Source organism: Hippocampus zosterae, chromosome 17 (assembly GCF_025434085.1).
Source record: "Hippocampus zosterae strain Florida chromosome 17, ASM2543408v3, whole genome shotgun sequence".
NCBI lineage: Eukaryota > Metazoa > Chordata > Actinopteri > Syngnathiformes > Syngnathidae > Hippocampus > Hippocampus zosterae.
In genome coordinates, this window is record NC_067467.1 from 2,208,242 (window position 1) to 2,227,588 (window position 19,347).

The following is a 19,347-nucleotide window of genomic DNA, read 5'->3' on the forward strand; positions in this document are numbered from 1 at the left end:
TCTTCCTTTCCATAACTTTGCTGCTGTGAATCGGGAATTTCTCCATTGCGAGACTAATAAAGGTTTTCTTATCTTAACTATGATATAAATCAAGGTCTGAATGAAAATGACATAAGACTCGAGTTTGAAAAGAGTTCACATTTTATTAGTTTAACATACAAAATATGCCTTTTTTTTTTTTTCACAAACACTGACAAAAAACGGTGATCAAACAACTCCATAAGTGAACTGAAGCACATTTGCTTCACCATCCAAAACGAGACACCAGCTTGCCCTGATCGTCCAGATCTTTTTGAACCTTCTTCCTCATGTAGAAGATGGGACAGTCGCGGCTGAGGATCAGAACAGCGGGACACATCGGTTAAGCCACGACAAAGCGGCGCTTGCGCCTTCCGTTGTGAATAAAATAACGTACCTGGTGCAGAGGACGTCTTCATGGAGCGAGCCTTGGCAACGCTGACACTGAGTCCACAGTCGAGAGAAACGCTCCTCCAGTGTGTTTAAATGGAAAATCTGCAAGTAATGAGCCAATTTAAGAAAGGACCGACCGACTACGACATTAAGCGACGTCAACGTGCCCACCAACCTCTTTTTGGTACAGTTCCGACTCCTTCTTCTTGCAGAAATCGCAAACAGCAGCTGCAATGAGACAACACACACACACACATTTCATCTCATGTGTGCTGTGGGAAATTACGAGCGGGGATGATTGTTTAGTCTCTGTGTGCCCTGCGATTGGCTGGCAACCGGTTCAGGGTGTCCCCCGCCTGCTGCCCGAACACGGCAGGGGATAGGTCGAGTCGACCGAAATCCACTCACCGTCCGTCTTGAGCACAGCCTTGCAGCCAATGCAAGTGCTCCTCTTCTGAGCAAACGCCATCAGGCCGCCGACCTTCGACGTCAACACGGTCTTACAGCGCGTGTGGTCGCCCTCTGAAACAAAAAGTGAACGTTTATCCCTCGGGAACGACACTCCGACCCGGAAATGCACGCCGTCAGCATCCAAATAGTATCAAAACAAAAACGGAGGCGGGGAAAAATCACTGACTGAGGAGGACGCTCTCTGCCTTGCTCTCCCCAAGAATGGGCTCAAATATTCTCAGCAGGGGCTTGGACAGCTGCTGGTCCAGGTAGTGCTGCGTGTCAATGGGAATATTGTTTTCCAGCACGTAGATAGGGTCCTAGCATATGGTGTGGAATAAGTGGGGAGGGGGGAAAAAAAATGAATGGGTCGCCATGATAGATCGGGTGCATGCATGGGGAAAACATGACCGAGGGACGCACCTCTGACTTCATGTACGCCGCCGCTCCTTTGGCGGCCTTCACGATTACGTACGGAACGCGGTCTCCCAGGTTTGGAGCGCTGCCTGCGTCTCGCTTCTTCATCCTGACAATTACACACAGTAGCAGTGGACATCTTTATGACGGAATGTTCAGGAAAGCAAACTGAAAGAAAAAAAAAAAGCAAAACGTTCGGTTGGTCAGACCTCTCAGCCAGCTCCACATGCGCTTGCTTGCCAGCGTACTCCTGTGCCGTGCGCGTCAGCTCCTTGGTGATGACCAGCTGGCTGATGTCGATGCGGTTGCACAGCAGGTCAGAGATCACCTCTTTGGCGTGAGTCACGGCACCCTGGGGATCCCTAAAGACACACGACGCCACCGTTGACACGTTTTTTTAAAAAAAGACCGAACTTCTACGGGAGGTTTCGGCGTTGCGAGGAGCGCACCTGTCTATGAGGATTTTCTGCAGGCAAGTGTTAATAAGATTGGCCACAAGAGGGCAGTTGTCCCTGCGGACGGTTTCGATGCCTTTGCAGTCCATCTTGTCGTGCGCGTCTGCGTTGGAGGAGAAGTAGAGGCCGGCGTAGCGCTTCTTGTTGATCAGCAAGTACGGGAAGTACACCTGCCGAGATGAGCGATCACACGCTTACTTTGTTTAGAGAGCACAACTGTTTGGTTTCGATTGGAAATTTGACGAGCGATCCTTGCTTGACAATACTTCAAAATCCCCATAATTGAAAACAAAAATCTTAATTGTTTGATAAAACAATTCTACGTTCGCATTCACAGTTTCCACGCTGGACATCCAAAGCCACTTTTGGACGGACAGGGAACCAAGCGCGTTACCTTCTCAAACTCCAGTTTGATGGGGGCTACGAAATGGGAAGACACCCACTCCGCGGCCTCTTTCCCAACGTTCATGGCTTCCTGCACCGTGGCAACGCCAAGCTTGACCATGACAGAGTCCGTGTCTCCATAAATTACCTTTGAAGGAGAAAATATCCAGGGTCAACAAATAACCCCAAAAGAGGAGGAAAAACTAAGACGATCCGCGTCTTCCTCACCTTGGCGTCACCTTGGTAACCATTAGAAATGATGTACTTGGACTCCACTAATCGTTTGGTTTCCTCAATCATCTGTCTTCCAAATCCGGTCACGCTCTACATGTAAATAAAATGACATTTTTTAAAATTATGACAGAAAATGTGCCTTTCCTAACAGGCAAGCACACACACGCCTTTCATTTCCTCTTTCCGCCCACATCAAAGTTTGGCGTGAAGCAAAAAAAAAAAAAAAAGTGACAGGATATTAATGTTACTTGGGGACTATCCAATAAGTTCCACATTTGGGAACAAAAAAGCCGTTTCAGTTTACGGGTCACCTAACAGCAACGCTTGGGCAACTTTTTGGTGGCAGTCATCGTTATTTTCCCCCCATTTCCTGCCTCGCCCTCATCTTGGCTCATTGTGATCAGATGCTTTGATTTCACATGTGCGGATAAAAGCCAGAAGGGGGGTGGGGGGCTACATTTGAGGAACTTGCAAAACAGACACACTGACCTGAGAGATCTCCAGACAGGGCAGCTTGCCCACCTGAGCTCCCGTGAAGCCGTAGACGGAGTTTGCACTGATTTTGAGGGCCAGCTGCCGACCATCCAGGACCTGCTTCTTAAAAGGGTCCGTTTCTTTCTTCAGCTCCGCTTTCGCCCTGAGGGACGGCACACGTTGCTGAAATCCGCACACACCTGAGCGGCAAGCGTGTCACGGTTTCTTTGACACGGTTACACCAAGAGTTGTGATTCTGACCTCTTCCTAGCGGACAGCAAGTTCTCCAGGATCTCAGGTAGGAGGCCCTTCCTCACGGAACTCTTGACAAACTGATCGCCGGTGGGCGTTTTGATGAAGTCCGCTGGTGACAACCTCCATCGCAAAGACCATCAATTAGACTTTGTACCCTTCACCCGCCGCTTCTGGAGAGCATTTCTGTTTTCCGGGACCTGACGAGTCACGAAACCAAACTCACCCCAGTTTATCGGCCGCACCTTTCTGCAGCAAGGTGGTGTAGCACAGATTGTGCGCCATCATGATGGACGGATACAGGGACGAAAAATCCAAGGTGGCGATGGGAACGCTGTAATAGCTGAGAGCGAGGTTGACAAATACGGTTTGCGATGCAACGGGAAGGACGACACGAGCGCAGAGCGGGGGGGGGGGGGGGGGGGGGGGGGGGCAAGCACGTACCCTTTCTCTGGCTCAATAACGGTGGCTCCGGTGTAATCTTCTCCTCCCTGCGGCTTCACAACAGGCATTACCAGGTCCTGCTTGGCGGCCTAAACATGAACGCAAACCTCAAAGTCAGACTTCGGCAACCTTGAATACTCAAAAAGCCATTTTGAGGGGAGGGGGAGGGGACACGTCAGGCATAAAGCCCCTTGACATCTAAAATGAGAATAACACAAATTGATTTCTTTCTTTCTTTAATTTTTTTTTTTTACCTGTACACGAAGTGCTACAGAGAACACAAAATTATTATTTTAAAATTAAATTATTATTAATTTCTATTTTTAAAATTATTTAAAAATAATTTAATAATAATTATTATTATAAAATATAATTATTATATTATATTTTAGAATAAAATATTATAAAATAATAATAAATTATTATTATTATATAAATAAAAAATAATAATTGAGAAATTATTATTTTTAAAATATTTAAAAAATATTAAAATTATTATTATTATTTCTGGATGAAACAAAGTCATTTTCATTTCCACACAAGCTGTCAACTGTGAGGAGGTTGCCATGTTTTGTTTGGATTATAGAGTCGGTCTCCGCCGAGTGCATCTCTTACCTGTCGCAGTAGTTGGGAGACGACTTTGATCTGCTGACCTCTGGAGAGCAGATAGGTCAGAGGCACTCCGGTCACTCTGGCCATCTCCATGTAATTGATCACGCACATCAACTTCTGCAGCAAGCGAAGCGGCAGGTAGGCGTCTTTCAGGCAATACACGGCCAAACGTCGCCGCGTCTGTTCGTTGCCGTTCTAATATCGGGGCGGAAACGTTTGGAATGAGCACAACCGGGGGGGGGGCATCAAAGTTGATATACTGTACGTAACGGGCCGAGAACGTTACCTGAAGATCGGTGATGATGGAGTGCTGCACGTCCTCCTTTTGTTCTTGCAGGAAGTGGAAACTCACGGCATTCAGTGTGTAGGAGCGCAGTTTGTAGTCCCTGAGCAGAACCTGACCAGAGTGCAAAATGTCGTTAACTCATCCGATGGGTCTACAGAAAAGTCCCTGACATATATTTCTTTTTAAATGACATACAAGTATATTTCAGAACGCATTTTCCCCCAAAAACCCGATTTCTAATGGCCGTGTCGAAGTCTGGGCTGACCTGCAGCAGATCAAACTGAACGCGGCCCTCCATGTTGATGATCTTGTTCTCTCTGCGGCCCATCTGCTTGCTCTGGAAGTTGAGGTCCCGCAACACCGACTTGATCCTTCTCACCCGGCCCAAATATGGAAACGGATTGACCTGCGCGCCCACGGGAGTTAACGACGGCGTGCCGTGACGACAGGCGGTCGCTTCCGAAGTGTTCAAGTACGGCAAGCGACGCGTCAAACCTTTAATGCGGCAGCCCGGTTGAGCAAGTAGGGGAAGTCAAAGTTCTGGATGTTGTATCCGGTGACGATATCGGCGTCTACTGTTCTTAAAAATTCAGCCCAGCTCTGCTCAGACAAAAAAATATCACGTTGAGACTTATTATCAAGTGGTGCGGAATGTGTCAACAGAGCGCTTGCCTGTAGAAGGTCCTTCTCTTGAGTGAAGCACAAAATCTGAGAGCCCACAATGCTGGCGCAGGACTGAAGCGTGAAGACGGTGCGAATGAAGGGCTCCGTCTCACCCTGCCGCTGCACCATGGACGCTATCTGAATCACCGGGTCTTTGTCAGCTTCCGGGAAGATTCCTGTGTGTCAAAAGAGGCCAACGGACGAGTCTTAAAAGTCTGAAATGGCCTTCTCCCTGTCGAGCGGTCGCCATTTTGAAATAAGCACAAGTACCTTTTCTTCCGGCACATTCAATGTCAAAGCTGAGGACGCGGAGCGGCGCGATCCTCTGCCACTCTCCTTCCGCTGGGTGACTTATCAGGTCGGTCCATGCCACATCCACCTCGTACTGACATAAGGACTCCTAAAAGAGCAAACGAGTTGGATACAACCGAAGCATCGCAAATATTGGCTGGGTGGAGTAAAAGGTGCCGGTACCTTGCCCGGGAGCTGAGATGTGTCCATTGCATTTTTTTCCTCACGGACTCTGTATCGGCCTTTCGGGAGTTCGATCCAGCAGCATCCGACCACATCGCAGTCCACCATGAATCTGGCGAAACAAAATACTCATGAGGATGAACAGAACATGAGAAAGCCCACACAAGTGTGGGAGGGAATTTCAAATTCCAGCCAGGAAAGCCGGAGCAGAGATTCGAACGCTGAAACGCCGAACTCTGAGGCGGACGATGTGACCGCTCGAGCGACTTGACGTCATAAAATGTCCTATAAAAAAAAAAAATAACCCACCTTATTTCAAAATCGATGTTGGCCTCAAAGGATTGGTAACAGTGCATGGGAAAAGGCCCGCACTTCAAGCCCTGCTCCAGCAGTCGCTTGGCGGGGGCAACGAGACGAGGCATCGCCATGGTTATCCGCAAGAAATCCAAGCTTCGGTTGCCGTGGTAACCGTACATACCTGGAACAGTATTGACAGAAAAAAAAAAACATGACGGGAGCCGAGAGTCATCACAAAATTGCTTTCTGGTGTTATCAGTTTTGCTTCAGGTGAATCGTAATCTGCCCGTTGTTCACATCCTCACTTTCTTTACGGGTGATGTCCACAGCAAGCACGGTGACGGACATGTTGTCTTTGTTGGAGCGCATGTCCTTCAACACAGCAGAGTTGAGTTCCCTTTTAAAGTCACCCAAGTTATCCGCTGTGAAACCTTTTCACATGGAGCAGAGAACACATTTTGGAGTGGAAAGCATTCCCCCACAAACATGGAGACACTTAAAAAAAAAAAAAGAGTGACAGATGAAAAATTCACCATTTGGGGCCGGGACATAGAAGTAAGGCGCAAAGCCATGAACGTGACAGCATACACTATTTCCATTGTCTGTCACTCCAAACATGCGAATGATGGGGACTTTGCCGTACAACTGACCAGGCATGCCTGCTACAGCCGCTCCTGCATAACAACAGAATTTAAGTCAAGAACGCAACAGGTTGTACGGTGGTACATCCGGCAATGAACGATCTGTCACAAGAAAAGTATTACACCACGGGGGCTCAATGTACCTAAATAATAGTCCAGATCAATCTGTTGAAACACCAAAGAATCAGAAGATGGGTCCAGTGCAGGGGCATGAGGCCTCCGCCAGCGAGGGTTAAGGTCTGCCGAAAAGAGGTCACCTGCCACAAAAAAAAGTTGATAGCTGTTAATTTAACGACAGTACCAGACTGAACTTGCAAACGGATGCTTTTTACATACCAACAGGAATAACATCATGCCCAGCTTGCCCCTCCAGCTCCTCTGAATCCATGTCCACATCATCAAACATGGACAATTCCTCCTCAAAATGTGAGGGACTGTCCTCCCATTCACCGGCCATCTTGCTGCGTTTGGCCTGCGAAACGCCACCAGCGAATGGTGCACCATTGCGCCTTTTATAATCCATGACGACAACTGAAAAAACAAACACATTTTTCTGAACGCTGGCATCCCCAACGATCAACTAAACACAATTCCACCGCACGATGCCACTATTTGGCATTTGATTTATAGCATGTCATGATTGTAATTGTGTGGGTTTTTTTTCATGCCGACGTCCCCGTTTCAGGCGTTATGTATTTCAGTACCAAATTATAACAGCGTGCTACCGGGATCGGGTAAGTAACAACCACAACCGCATCAATTTGGCTCCATCGCTGATCTAATCAAACGTTTACACGCATTTCTGTCGTAATATTGTAGTCTTTGGGGTTTCTGACAGAGCGTCGTCGACATCGGTGAAAATTAGCTTACTTTTTCCCAACAGCTTGACTTGACAACAAATCCCGCCACTCTTCAATTCTGCGCATAAAGCGCGGAAACCAACTTCCGGTTTGTGGCCCGTCCCATTCTGCAAACAAGAGGAAATGACGTATAAAATGCGCGGAGTCTCTGTGTTTGAGAGTGCGACGACAAAAAATATATATTTTTGTCCAAGTCAACTTATTTTGGCAATGTCCTTAGACCACCGAATTCTAGAAACATGTATCCCGATTTGGGTATTGAATCTGAATTCACTTTTACTCGCAACATATGCTGTTTGGTTTCATTCATAATAACTATAATAATAATAATAATAAAGTCTTTGTTTTACATTTTATAATTACTCTTGCGAAATTTCACAGACACAAATTCATATTTAGTCATTTGATAACCTCTTTTGGAAACCTAACAGCACATTAGTCGCATATTTTTTTTAAAAAAAGTGTAAGTAGTGACGCAAGTATTCTTCTTCACTTTTGCCCTCAAACTCTCAAACGCAACCCACAGCTGACAGCGCCGTCTGGCTGCGATTTCTCAGAGGTCAAACCTGTAACACCGGAAGTCATTCCGTACCCTGTCGAGACAACATCCGGAAACGGGGAGACAACATGGTGCTGGAGAAGAAGAACTCGGCGAGGGTGGAGGCCGGCCAGAGGAGGGTTTTGGACGATGCAACGCGCCAGAGGAGACTTAGTCGGCAGCTCGAAGCTTTGGAGAAAGACAACTTCCAGGACGACCCTCTGAGCTCGCTCCCCGCGCCAGGTCCGACCGCCCGCCTCCCAGCCTTCAGTGAAACGGAGGAGCCTGAGAAGAAGAAGAGGAAGACGCGAGGCGATCACTTCAAGTTGCGATTTAGGAAAAACTTCACGGCGCTCCTCGAGGAGGAGAACTTGGCGGACAAGCCGGAGCCCAACTACCTTTCGGCGCTGGCCCCTCCCTCGTCGCTACCCCCTCGCCATTTCTGCTGTGTGTGCGGCTTTCCGTCCAACTACACATGCACGACCTGTGGGGGGCGCTATTGCTGCGTCAAGTGTTTGATTACACACCGAGAAACAAGGTGTCTCAAGTGGACGCTGTGACGGACATTACCCCAATTCCTTGGTAACATACTCACCTGGTCCAGGAACAAAAACTTGTACAGTAATCCACCAATTACTTGCGACTTCATACTTTCCCCAGCTTTTTTTTTTAATGATGCCCCACTATATCGCGATTCATTGTTCAACAATGCCACCGTTGATAATTTTTTAAATTATTTTATGTTGTTTACGGCATGCTGGCAAGTCTGAATTTAGGCTTGCGTGCCTTCATTACCACGCTGCAACTTGCCCGGGCAGCACTGAGCTCTACTAGTACAGATGTAGTTATTATTAATAGCAAGAAGAGGATGCAACTTCAGTGCAATGGCATAGTATGTTTTGCTTTTTTAATATTCGTTTTCTCACCGAGCAGTAAGACCACCACATGCCTGTTGTTAGATGCTCTGCTTTTATGCGTTGTTGCTCCATGTGCAAATTGCAATTACTTTAACATCTATACAGATTTTTGTTTGCTCTTATATGGCCTTTCAAATTGTATAATTTAATAGCAAACATGTTGGTGTTTAAATAAGTATACAACGTGTAATTCTCTTGTTTGATGTGTCAACTTGGAGTGACAATTTAAACAGCTTGAAGCAAACTTGCTCTGCCTGTCACTCAGTGAACTGTGTGAAAGAGTGAGAGTAGGCATCGAAGAATACTTTTAAAATGTGGTATAAACTCACTTGCTTGCCTGCGACCCTGATCACTAAATGCCAATCTCACCCATGAGTTGATCTCATTGACATGTGATAAAATGGCCCTAGGTTGGCTCTTGACATTAATAGCGCGGAAACATACTTACACCTCATGTCAGTTACACAGACCCTTAAATTAGCCATATGAGACGTCTGTACCTCTCAGGACGTCAGCTGAAGGCTTATTGATTGTTTCCAGGATCTAAACCCGTATTTTGTGCGTCGTTGAACAGGTTGGATGTCCATTTACGTTCTATATCAGGTTCTAAAAATAAAAATGCTGTTAAAATCTTGAAACTGTATTTTGTATTTCTTAGTTTTTATTTAGGCTTTTTTTATAAAATGTATTATTAGAGCTATTGTTACATTTACTCTCTACTTGTATTGATGTTCTCCCGTGTAATGTTACTTTATGTAACGTGTAATTTGTGAAAGAAAAAAAGCTGCTCAGCCAATTGAGTTCCATAGTTAAAGGAGACGCCCGCCTCCAGTGACGTCACACGTAGATGCGGAAGAGAGTGAACTCGAAGCCAATGGACGCGATTTTCATAAATAATGTAAAACAGCGACGTACGGTTCGCGGACCGAGTTTACTTCGGCCCATCCCTGACGTGTGACCGCGAACGCACGTAGCCAATGTGAGTGGATGACATTTAACAAAAGCTACCGCCCCCTTTTCCCACTGTTTTCCCCGTTCGATTGACGGCGACAGCTGGCAATGTGTATCCGGACCACTTGAAGTTCAAGCCGAAGGGTGAGTGTACATCCACGTTCTTAATCGCGAATCAACAACTGTGAATGACTTCCTCGTTCAACGCTGGCGTGTCAAAATGCGCCGTGTCCTTCGCGAGTTTCCGCAGCCGGGTTGCAATCAGCGAGAGTAGTCACGTTCGCTCCATCAAAGACGCTTTATATGCGTGCTGACATGCACGGTCAATGCTGATAAAACTGCTGCTGGAGTTCTTGGGTTCTGTGCTTGTATTTATATGGTGAGCGTCCGAGCGTAGCTACGTGTTCATTTTTTATTGACTGTAGGCCTTCTGTTCCCTGCACTGAAACTAGTGGTCAACAAGTAGACAAGGGTATGATGAAGATGATGGTTCAGATGAGAGTCGCTGAGGTGGTATGCATTATACTCTTCAAAAACGTTGCAGTTTTACTGTTCTAAAGGCTTGTCACCGGAATAGTACCTTCAACCTGACAGCGATACGAACACATTAGGGCTGCAACTAACAATTATTTTAATGAGCGATGAATCGGATTAAAATAACACGTTTTAATTTCCATGGATTTATGCAAAAACACGAAATTATTTCAAATTCTCAAAAAGAGTATGATTCCTGCACTTAATGATTATTTTAATAATCAATCTGCCCACTTTCATGGAGAACTGCATAAGTCATATAACACTTGATGCTGAAATTCTGAGCATTTGGACTATTTGAAATTAAGAAATGTGTCCAAATAATTAATCAATTATCAAAAGTAATTATCGATTACTAAGGCACCTCGAGAACATCCCAATCCAATTGTGCATTTAGAAATGTTGCAATCAGATACGACTTGTACTCAAATGTTGCCCTCTACGTTAGCGTCAATGACGTCCCATGTAACCGCTTTTCTGACTGAAGTGTAGCATTGCCTTGACCTCGTAAATATAAGAATAGCCCCTCTTCTCACTAACCCTAAAGCAGACTGACAACATCTATTTAAAGGTGAATTTGTGATCGATCATGTTCAACTATTGGAGTACATAGAGCCTTTTTGCTCGCGTGTCCCCTTTGTTTGGTGCTGCGTCAACCCAGCACAATTTCCCGACGCTCTGTTGTCAGCTCCAAAGTTAACAAGCCATTTGTTTACATCAAACATGTTCCAACTTCACATTTGGCGTATTAAACATTTGGCATGCTACTGAAAATAGATCAAGTCTATACTTGATCCAGTCTTTTTCCACATTTGCGTCTTTTTTTTTTCTGTTTTCATTTTCACGCAGGAACGGACTGCAAAGCCGTGCTCTTAGTGCCAGGAGTTCACACCTCCCCCTAAATGAGCTTCCTTCGAGATAAGACAACAACGATTCAGATAACATGCCTTTTTCCTGGGTTTCTAGTTTTATAATTAGAGTTTGGAACCCAGAAAGGGGCTACATAGCTTTTGTATGTTGTGAAAAGAACTCTGAGAAGGACTATTGGGGTGGGGGTAGGAGCCTGTTTTAGTCTTGCTCTCTAAACAATCTGAGCTGGTCAAAAGGGTTCTTCTGGCAGCCTTCCCAAGTCGCTCTCTATAAAAGGCTCCTGTACGCTCCAACATGCACACACAGACACAATGGTGGCCCTATATTGCGCAATCACCCCCTTTGGGAAAACAGACTGTGGTTGAGCTTTTACCTTTACGCAGATACACACCGGTTCTCGACGTTCATGACTGTGCAATCGCCGTAGGCCACCATGACATGAACAAAAAATTATTTTTTTTTTCTTTCAAGTGTTGAATGCATCCATGTTTTCGGAGGGCACCAATTTAGCTGAAAGCATCTCTAAGCCAACTAGCCAGATTGATTTGTGTTTAAATTCGTTGAACATATCATTGGCTCCCTATTTGACCCGAAGCACCCAATTTTCTCGACCTAATATAATGACGCCGTCTTGCCAGACCTGCTCTTTCTTCTTCCCTGGTGGAAAAGTACAGTCTTGGCTGTGGGGGCATTATTAAGACATGTTTGCCATCTAGTGGTGAGCACAGTTATTACAATGCAAACTTGTACCACTTCAGGTTCAGAACCTTGAATAGTGTGTCTAGCAGATGCCATTGGATAATGAACGCTGGTGTATATGGACGCAGTTAAGACTTCATATCTCTGCAAGGGGACTTAGCGATAAGATAAAAAAAAAATGTAATCCACTGGATACGCGATGTCCTGCCCATGCTGACAATGATTCACTGACAAGACTCTTGAAAATTCTTTCTCGCAAGTCGTGACTCAAGAGCCTCTTTGACAGTTGAGGTAAGCACTGCGGGGCAATGACTATTTGTTTAAGGTGTCATGATCTCTTGACAAACATTTCCCCTCTCACTCGCGAACTGGTGTGTCACCAATTTGCACGGATGGGCTTTCAAAAGCACCTTGGTCAATCCCGATTTGAGCAATCCATATTCTCGTGCCTGGGTGAGTTCACGCAAGAAGATACTGGCAGTGAGAAGTATTGATTCACCCTCTGTACTTTACACAAAGGAAACGAGGGCAGACACGAGATCTATACAGTATATTTCCAAATTGCATTCTGTGATGTTGCGACGTCGGTGAAATTGATGAATCGTTGAGTCCGAGTAGACCAGAGGACTTTTGCGTCCTTCTCTCAATGACTCGCACTTAAAGTTGGTGTTTTGTGTGCTCCCAGTATGCCGCTGGCTCGCAGCTTGTCCGTCACATCCCTGCCCGGGCTGGAGGAATGGGATGAGGATTTCGACTTGGAGGATGCCGTTCTTTTTGAAATTGCCTGGGAGGTCGCGAACAAAGGTGAGCGTTTGGAGTGATAGTCGGGAAGCCGACACACACGCGCAAGTTGGGTGACGTTCTATCATTCGGTGGCGCGCGCATCCAGTCGGAGGCATCTACACGGTCATCCAGACCAAAGCCCGCCTGACGTCAGAGGAATGGGGGGAGAACTATTTCCTGGTGGGTCCTTACGTGGAGAGCAACGTGCGCACACAGGTGGAGCTCATCGAGCCCACAAACCCTGCGCTCAAGAGAACCATTGACAAGATGAACTCCAGTGGCTGTAAGGTAAAGTGTCACCGTACATGCACAACAAACACACACACACACACACACACACACACGCCGATGTTAGAATAGAATGTCCTGCTGGAGAATAGGCCCGCTCACTTTTACTGTAGTGCAGGGGTGTCCAAACTTTTTGCCAAGGAGGCCAGATTTTATGTGGTAAAATGTCGGGGGGCCGACCTTGGCTGACATTCTTTACATTGAACAACAATATTGTTCAACAAATTTTAGTAAGCCAGTCTGTTTCACATTTCCATTTTTATTTTAATTTCAACAATCTTAAGAATTTCTTTTGGTTCATTTGAAACAGGTATATCACATGCAACTGCTTATTCACTTGACTTTTTTTTAAACAGAAGTCTCCTGAGTGCAAATTGATTGATTTGAAAGATAAAATGTATCACCATGACTTTTCAATAGTCACAAAACCTTTGACTCGAACAACAGGGAAATGAACAAGCAATACACATATCCACAACTGCAAGGATCATTTGAAATATGACATATCAGTCAATATAAACACGGAGTGATGTCTTGTTAACTCGTGAGTGATGTCTCGTAGAGTGCTACTGCCCTCTAGTGTCTAAATGCTATTACTCATTTAGTGAATGCTATTACTCATTTAGCCACTAGAGGGAAGCAGTACTCTATGAAACATCACTCACCAGTCTACGAGACCTCAGTCAATGCAACACGTGTTCCATTGCGACCAACCTGTTGTCCAGACGGCACTGATTTTATGACAGGGGCCGAGGGCCGGATGAAATTCGACCGCGGGCCGGATTTGGCCCCCGGGCCGGACTTTGGACATTAATGCTGTAGTGGGAGTGATTCTAGAGTGTGTGGGGGGGGGGGGGGCATCAGCCTTCTGCCCCAGATCATGCTTCGGAAGTCCCGTGACATTTCTTTGCAAAGGTTAGAGGTCGCATGGAATGCCCTTCACTTGAACACGTTCGCGCAAAGATAATCGAGCGCAGGCTTTGTGCTTTGCGACTCTCCTTAGCGGGTTTATTTTAAAGGGCTATTTTTAAACAAGCCCGTGTAGTACCACTCGGCGGTTTCGATAGACTGCCGGGACAAAATAAGAGTCCGCCAGGGTGTTTCAGTTTCAGTTCTTTATAGCGCCGCGTAAAAGTAACAAAACGGCTTGTAAACAAGTTCCCCTCAGCCAAAGAGTAGATATTTTAGATGCCGTTTGCTAACAAATTAAATTCACAAGTAAATGTACTAAATATTTAGACTTATGGCATTTGCAACTTTTGGCAGGTCTACTTTGGTCGCTGGCTGATCGAGGGGAGCCCGTATGTGGTTCTCATCGATGTGGGCTTCACCGCTTGGTCTCTGGACACCTGGAAAAGTGAACTATGGGAGCTGTGTGACATCGGCGTTCCGTGGTTTGACCGCGAGGCCAACGATGCCGTGCTGTTTGGTTTTCTGACAGCCTGGCTCCTAGGAGAGGTCAGAGGTTTGCCGCTAAGCTACATACACCTCATGAACACGTTATGTATGAATCATCTCTGCGTCTCTGTATGTGCCTCTAATCTGCAGTTTGCGGCCCAGTGCGAAGAGACGCCTCACGTCGTGGCCCATTTCCACGAGTGGTTGGCCGGCCTGGGCTTGGTGTTGTGTCGACACAGGCAGTTGCCCGTAGCAACCATCTTCACCACTCACGCCACGCTCCTGGGACGCTATCTGTGCGCCGGAAATGTCGATTTCTACAACAAACTTTCAGAGGTTTGTGTTTGAGTGTGTTCACCCCTGTGTGCACTTCCATCTAGTGGCGATTGGTGATATTACATCTTAAAACGACAGTCAACAACTGCACATTCGCAGTTCGGCACCCACGGATTGGCATCTTTTTGTCAATATTTTTATTTATTATTATTTTTTTTTATTGTATTTTGGATGTTTCAGTTCAATGTGGATAAGGAAGCAGGGGACAGACAGATCTACCACCGCTACTGTTTGGAGAGGGCAGCAGCCCACTGCGCACACGTCTTCACCACCGTGTCCCAGATCACAGCCATTGAGGCAGAAAACCTGCTCAAAAGGAAACCAGGTGTGTAAGATGCTGCAAACTCGTTTCCTGAGAGGGAGTCACGTGTGCTACGGGTCATTTTTACTTAGAAGAATAATGTCGTCTTTCACACCCCGCGCAGACATCGTCACTCCCAACGGACTCAACGTAAAGAAGTTCTCAGCCGTGCACGAGTTTCAGAACCTCCACGCTCAGAGCAAGAATCGGATTCAGGAGTTTGTCAGGGGACACTTTTACGGGTCAGGAAGTGGAACACCACGCACATCCCAAAATATTTTTGGTTGCAATCCGTTCTTTTGCCGGTGATCACAATGTCGCGAGTGTCGAGCCGTGACTGAACTTGAGCTTGCGCCGAAGTGCTTATTAATAAGCGATATTGCTTCGTCCCAACCCCGCCAGGCACCTTGATTTCAACCTGGACAAGTGTTTGTTCCTCTTCATTGCCGGAAGATATGAATTCTCCAACAAAGGAGCCGACATCTTCTTGGAGTCGTTGGCCAGGCTCAACTATCTGCTAAGAGTACGCGTGTCTTGTTGACATACTAATTGAATCGCGTCTGGTTCCAAATCAAACGTCCTTCCAATTTCTTATTTCTCGCAGATCAATCACAGCGACGTGACCGTCATTGCGTTTTTCATCATGCCGGCTCGGACAAACAACTTCAATGTGGAGACTTTAAAGGGTCAAGCGGTCAGGAAGCAACTGTGGTGAGGCTGCCGCTTTGATATTTGATATTTCTTTGGCGTTCGACTCAGCATGACTTAGATTTGTTCTTGATTTTACTGCTTGGTGCTTTCTACCGCCTTTATTACGGATTTGTCTTACTGTTTATTGTGTATGTTAAATCGCTCCATGTACAGCACTTTGTATGCAGCGATGGCTGTTTGAAAGTGCTCGAGAAATACTCTTGACTTGACTTGACTTGATATTGAGCGTATGGGCAAAAGTATTGGGACACCAGCGCATTGCACAAGATGGGGAGAAAAAAAATGAATCATCCAAACTGGATCGGTTCATCAATCAGGACTCGCCCATTTTGTTGATTTGAATCGAGCTGTGAAGACTATAAGAAAGTGGAGTCTTCTCCACACCGCAGACATTAATCGCGGATGTTCTTTGATGATAATTGCTTGTTTTTTTTTTATTATTTTTGCTGACAGGGATACCGCTCAAACAGTGAAGGAGCGCTTCGGAAAGAAACTTTATGAATCTCTACTCGTGTAAGTTGACCTCTTTCGCATCGTCTCCCTGTCTTGTAATAAGCCACGGGCGATGTTTTGCCTGCGGTTGGATGATACAAAATGTGCTTGAAATTGAACCACGTTGCTATCAACTACGATCCGTTTTTCTTAGTGGACAGCTGCCAGATGTGTCCAAGATGCTGGACAAAGAAGACTTCACCATCATGAAGCGAGCCATCTTCGCCACTCAAAGGCAGTGCCAGCCTCCGGTGTGCACTCATAACATGCTGGAGGACAGCGGCGACCCCATTCTCAACTCTGTGCGCCGCATCGGCCTTTTCAACAGCTCCGCTGACCGTGTCAAGGTCTGTGGAATTGACCTCCCGCTACAATAAAGCCATTCATCCAGACCACATTATTTGGCACACCTGCACAATCTAGTGAGATCCAATACGAGAGCAGTATCGAGGTTCTGCTATGATAGAAGGGTCACTCTGCGCACTTTCGATAGATTTGGTCATTTAACGTCCTCCTTCAAGCACGCTCAATTGAGAGATTATGTCAAACCAAATCCCCGTTTTGACACTTTGCGTCGAAATTATTTTAGAAGCCATTCAAATTTATTCTTGAGTTTAAATCGTATTGCATTGGGGCCAGTGAGCCCTCCCTCCCATTGGAGCTGTGAGTTCACAATTCATAAAAAAGTCTTGGCTTTTGCATCCACTTTGTGATGAAAATTACTGCCATCTACTGGACAGGACATGAACTGCTGTAGAACAATGTTAGATTTTTTTTATTTTTTTCAATCCAAGGTGTCACGAAACGTTTGTTGTTTCATGATTACATTCTAGCTGTTTATCAATTTGGTAGTTCTGGTGGTGTAATAATGGAGAATTGCGCTCTATCATACAATTTTCACTTTCAAGTAGCTATTTGAAGTATCCGATGCCTCAAGAGTTGACTGCGAGACTTCCGTGCGAACAGCTTTGGTTCGCTTCCCATTCAGTGAGAAAGATTGTTCATTTATGTGCCCCGTGAGCGACTGACGACTAGTCCAGGTTGTGCTCTGCCTTTTTGACCGAAGCCAAATGGGATTGACTCCTCCTTCCGCGACTCTGAACTGCACGTACAGAACAAAAAAAATAAATAAAATGGATGGATAGAAGTAGCAAAATGCTCTTTTGTTATTCTGGATCTCATTAGATTGCGCAAGTCAACCCAAAGTAAAAAAGCAAGTTTGAAGCCATTTTCAAGCCAGACTGCACACCCAAAGCCATTTTTAGCCTTCATTATTGAACATCAGCATTTGGTAAACAAAGACGGGCAATTAAATTTTGACCGACGCTTCCATCCAGATTATATTCCATCCCGAGTTCCTGTCCTCTACCTCTCCTCTGCTTCCGATGGACTATGAGGAATTTGTAAGAGGTTGCCACCTGGGCGTCTTCCCCTCTTACTACGAGCCTTGGGGCTACACGCCAGGTTCGCATGTCGACAAGACGCCGGTATTAAAATGAAACGGGCAACACGATGTCGGTGGTTTATTTAATTTCTTTTTTTTTTAGCCGAGTGTACGGTCATGGGAATTCCATCCATCTCAACAAACCTGTCGGGCTTTGGTTGTTTCATGGAGGAACACATAGCAGATCCTTCGGCGTATGGTGGGTTTCTTCTTTCTCTTTTAGCTTCGGGAAGGCTTCCAAACAAAATGAGAGATGCGCTCCAGCTCACGTCTTTTTTACCTTTGCAGGGATTTACATCCTGGACCGGCGGTATCGGGGGGTGGACGACTCGTGTAACCAGCTCACTTCCTTCCTGTTCCAGTTCTGCAAGCAGAGCCGGCGCCAGAGGATCATCCAGAGGAACCGCACGGAGCGTCTAAGTGACCTCCTGGACTGGAGATACCTCGGCAGGGTATGACTTCACATTGGTGGTTTTTGAGCCTTTTTTGAAACCGATGCTCTATTTCTCTGTCGCGTCAGTATTACGTAGCGGCACGTCACTTGGCCCTGGCAAAAGCCTTCCCTGACACCTTCCTGTACGAACCTCATGACCCCACCTCAGTAAGTCAACCCGTAGACTTCATCCTGTTTTTGATCCTGGAAAAAAAAAAAAAACATCCTATATCCTCTGATGAACCTTTCGCCTTCAGACGTCGGGTTTCCGTTACCCCCGCCCCGCCTCGGTGCCGCCGTCTCCTTCCCTCTCCCGCCACTCCTCCCCACACCACAGCGACGTCGAGGACAACGACGAGGACGAACGCTACGACGAAGATCTGGAGGCGGAAAAGGACCGGGTGAACATTCGCCAGCCCTTCACGTTGCCGTACAAAAACAAGGTGTCTGCGGTCTACAGGGCCAACGGGAACAGCGACGGGGTCGCCGGCGAGAAAAACTGACGCACAGAAAACGCGCCGGAACGTGCTCGATGTCACTCGTGAGATTTGGGATGACGAATACTAATACCGCGCACGTACAGAGCTAATTATATCTCCAAAATAATTTCAAGCGAGAACGTTGTCCGTTTTAGATTCTTTCGGTCGCGCCGGCAATTCTATAAGTGGTTTGTTTCGAAGGAAAAGCAGCAAAGTCACAATGGCTGTATTTTACTAACACTGGGTTAGGATAAAGTATAACTCTCGGATTCACTCGGATTGTTTTTGTTTTATTTGATTTCATAGAGCGGGAAAAGCAATTCATTTTTGCTGTTTTGTCATCTTTCTACTTCAAGGCAATCGGGGGGGGGGGGGGGGGAAGCCCGCTTCATTTGCTGTGAGTAAAAGTGTCCTGATTACAACTGTGTTGCGCAACTTTCAAAAGTTACCTATAAAACCTCAAAATGGTAAGGGGTGCCGGAGGGGTCGGGGGGGGGGGATGTTGAAAACACACCCACTGTATCCCAAAACACCAAAAAGCTTGAGGACTTCTCACATTGAGGACTTTTGTGTTTTGATTGAACTTGCAAGCCTGAAAGTTTTCTGCTGTGATTACTGTGAACCACCTCGCACTCCCGCTTGTTTGCTTGTGTATTGACGAGTATTTATTATTGAGGGAGGGGGGAGGGAGGATGAGCCAGTCGGGAAAAAAAAAGTGTCTTCGTGATTGCAACTGTGTTTGCGTGTACGAAACGAGCCTCGAATCGGACTTGGAAAATGAAAAGAAGGAAAAGCATTTTTTTTTTTTTTTTTGCAAGA

General features: G+C 46.1%; 3 protein-coding genes across 3 annotated transcripts; 2 read left to right on the top strand and 1 right to left on the bottom strand.

The window, feature by feature from the left end:
- Positions 1–123: 123 nt before the first annotated feature.
- pold1 (polymerase (DNA directed), delta 1, catalytic subunit) lies at positions 124–8,104 on the bottom strand. The gene is made up of 27 exons (XM_052049129.1): positions 7,947–8,104; positions 7,365–7,461; positions 6,831–7,025; positions 6,638–6,751; positions 6,387–6,527; positions 6,159–6,284; positions 5,866–6,034; positions 5,557–5,668; positions 5,353–5,482; positions 4,915–5,258; positions 4,685–4,825; positions 4,420–4,530; positions 4,137–4,328; positions 3,522–3,610; positions 3,304–3,420; positions 3,087–3,200; positions 2,841–2,988; positions 2,346–2,441; positions 2,128–2,265; positions 1,728–1,903; positions 1,488–1,640; positions 1,285–1,387; positions 1,049–1,181; positions 820–933; positions 587–639; positions 416–513; positions 124–332 (listed from the first exon to the last, which is right to left on the bottom strand). The coding sequence occupies exons 3-27, from the start codon at positions 7,015–7,017 to the stop codon at positions 245–247; spliced, it is 3,387 nt and encodes a 1,128-aa protein (XP_051905089.1). The 5' UTR covers positions 7,018–7,025; positions 7,365–7,461; positions 7,947–8,104; the 3' UTR covers positions 124–244.
- Positions 7,982–9,447, top strand: znhit1 (zinc finger, HIT-type containing 1). The gene has a single exon (XM_052049140.1). It carries the CDS (start codon positions 7,982–7,984, stop codon positions 8,450–8,452), a length of 471 nt encoding a protein of 156 aa, XP_051905100.1. The 3' UTR covers positions 8,453–9,447.
- Positions 9,448–9,685: 238 nt separating this feature from the next.
- Positions 9,686–18,894, top strand: gys1 (glycogen synthase 1 (muscle)). Its single transcript, XM_052049130.1, has 16 exons — positions 9,686–9,904; positions 12,549–12,667; positions 12,753–12,934; positions 14,201–14,392; positions 14,483–14,668; positions 14,849–14,993; positions 15,094–15,211; positions 15,372–15,492; positions 15,574–15,680; positions 16,134–16,193; positions 16,327–16,519; positions 17,510–17,636; positions 17,720–17,815; positions 17,905–18,068; positions 18,137–18,217; positions 18,307–18,894. The coding sequence occupies exons 2-16, from the start codon at positions 12,550–12,552 to the stop codon at positions 18,550–18,552; spliced, it is 2,136 nt and encodes a 711-aa protein (XP_051905090.1). The 5' UTR covers positions 9,686–9,904; position 12,549; the 3' UTR covers positions 18,553–18,894.
- The last annotated feature ends 453 nt before the right edge of the window (positions 18,895–19,347 follow it).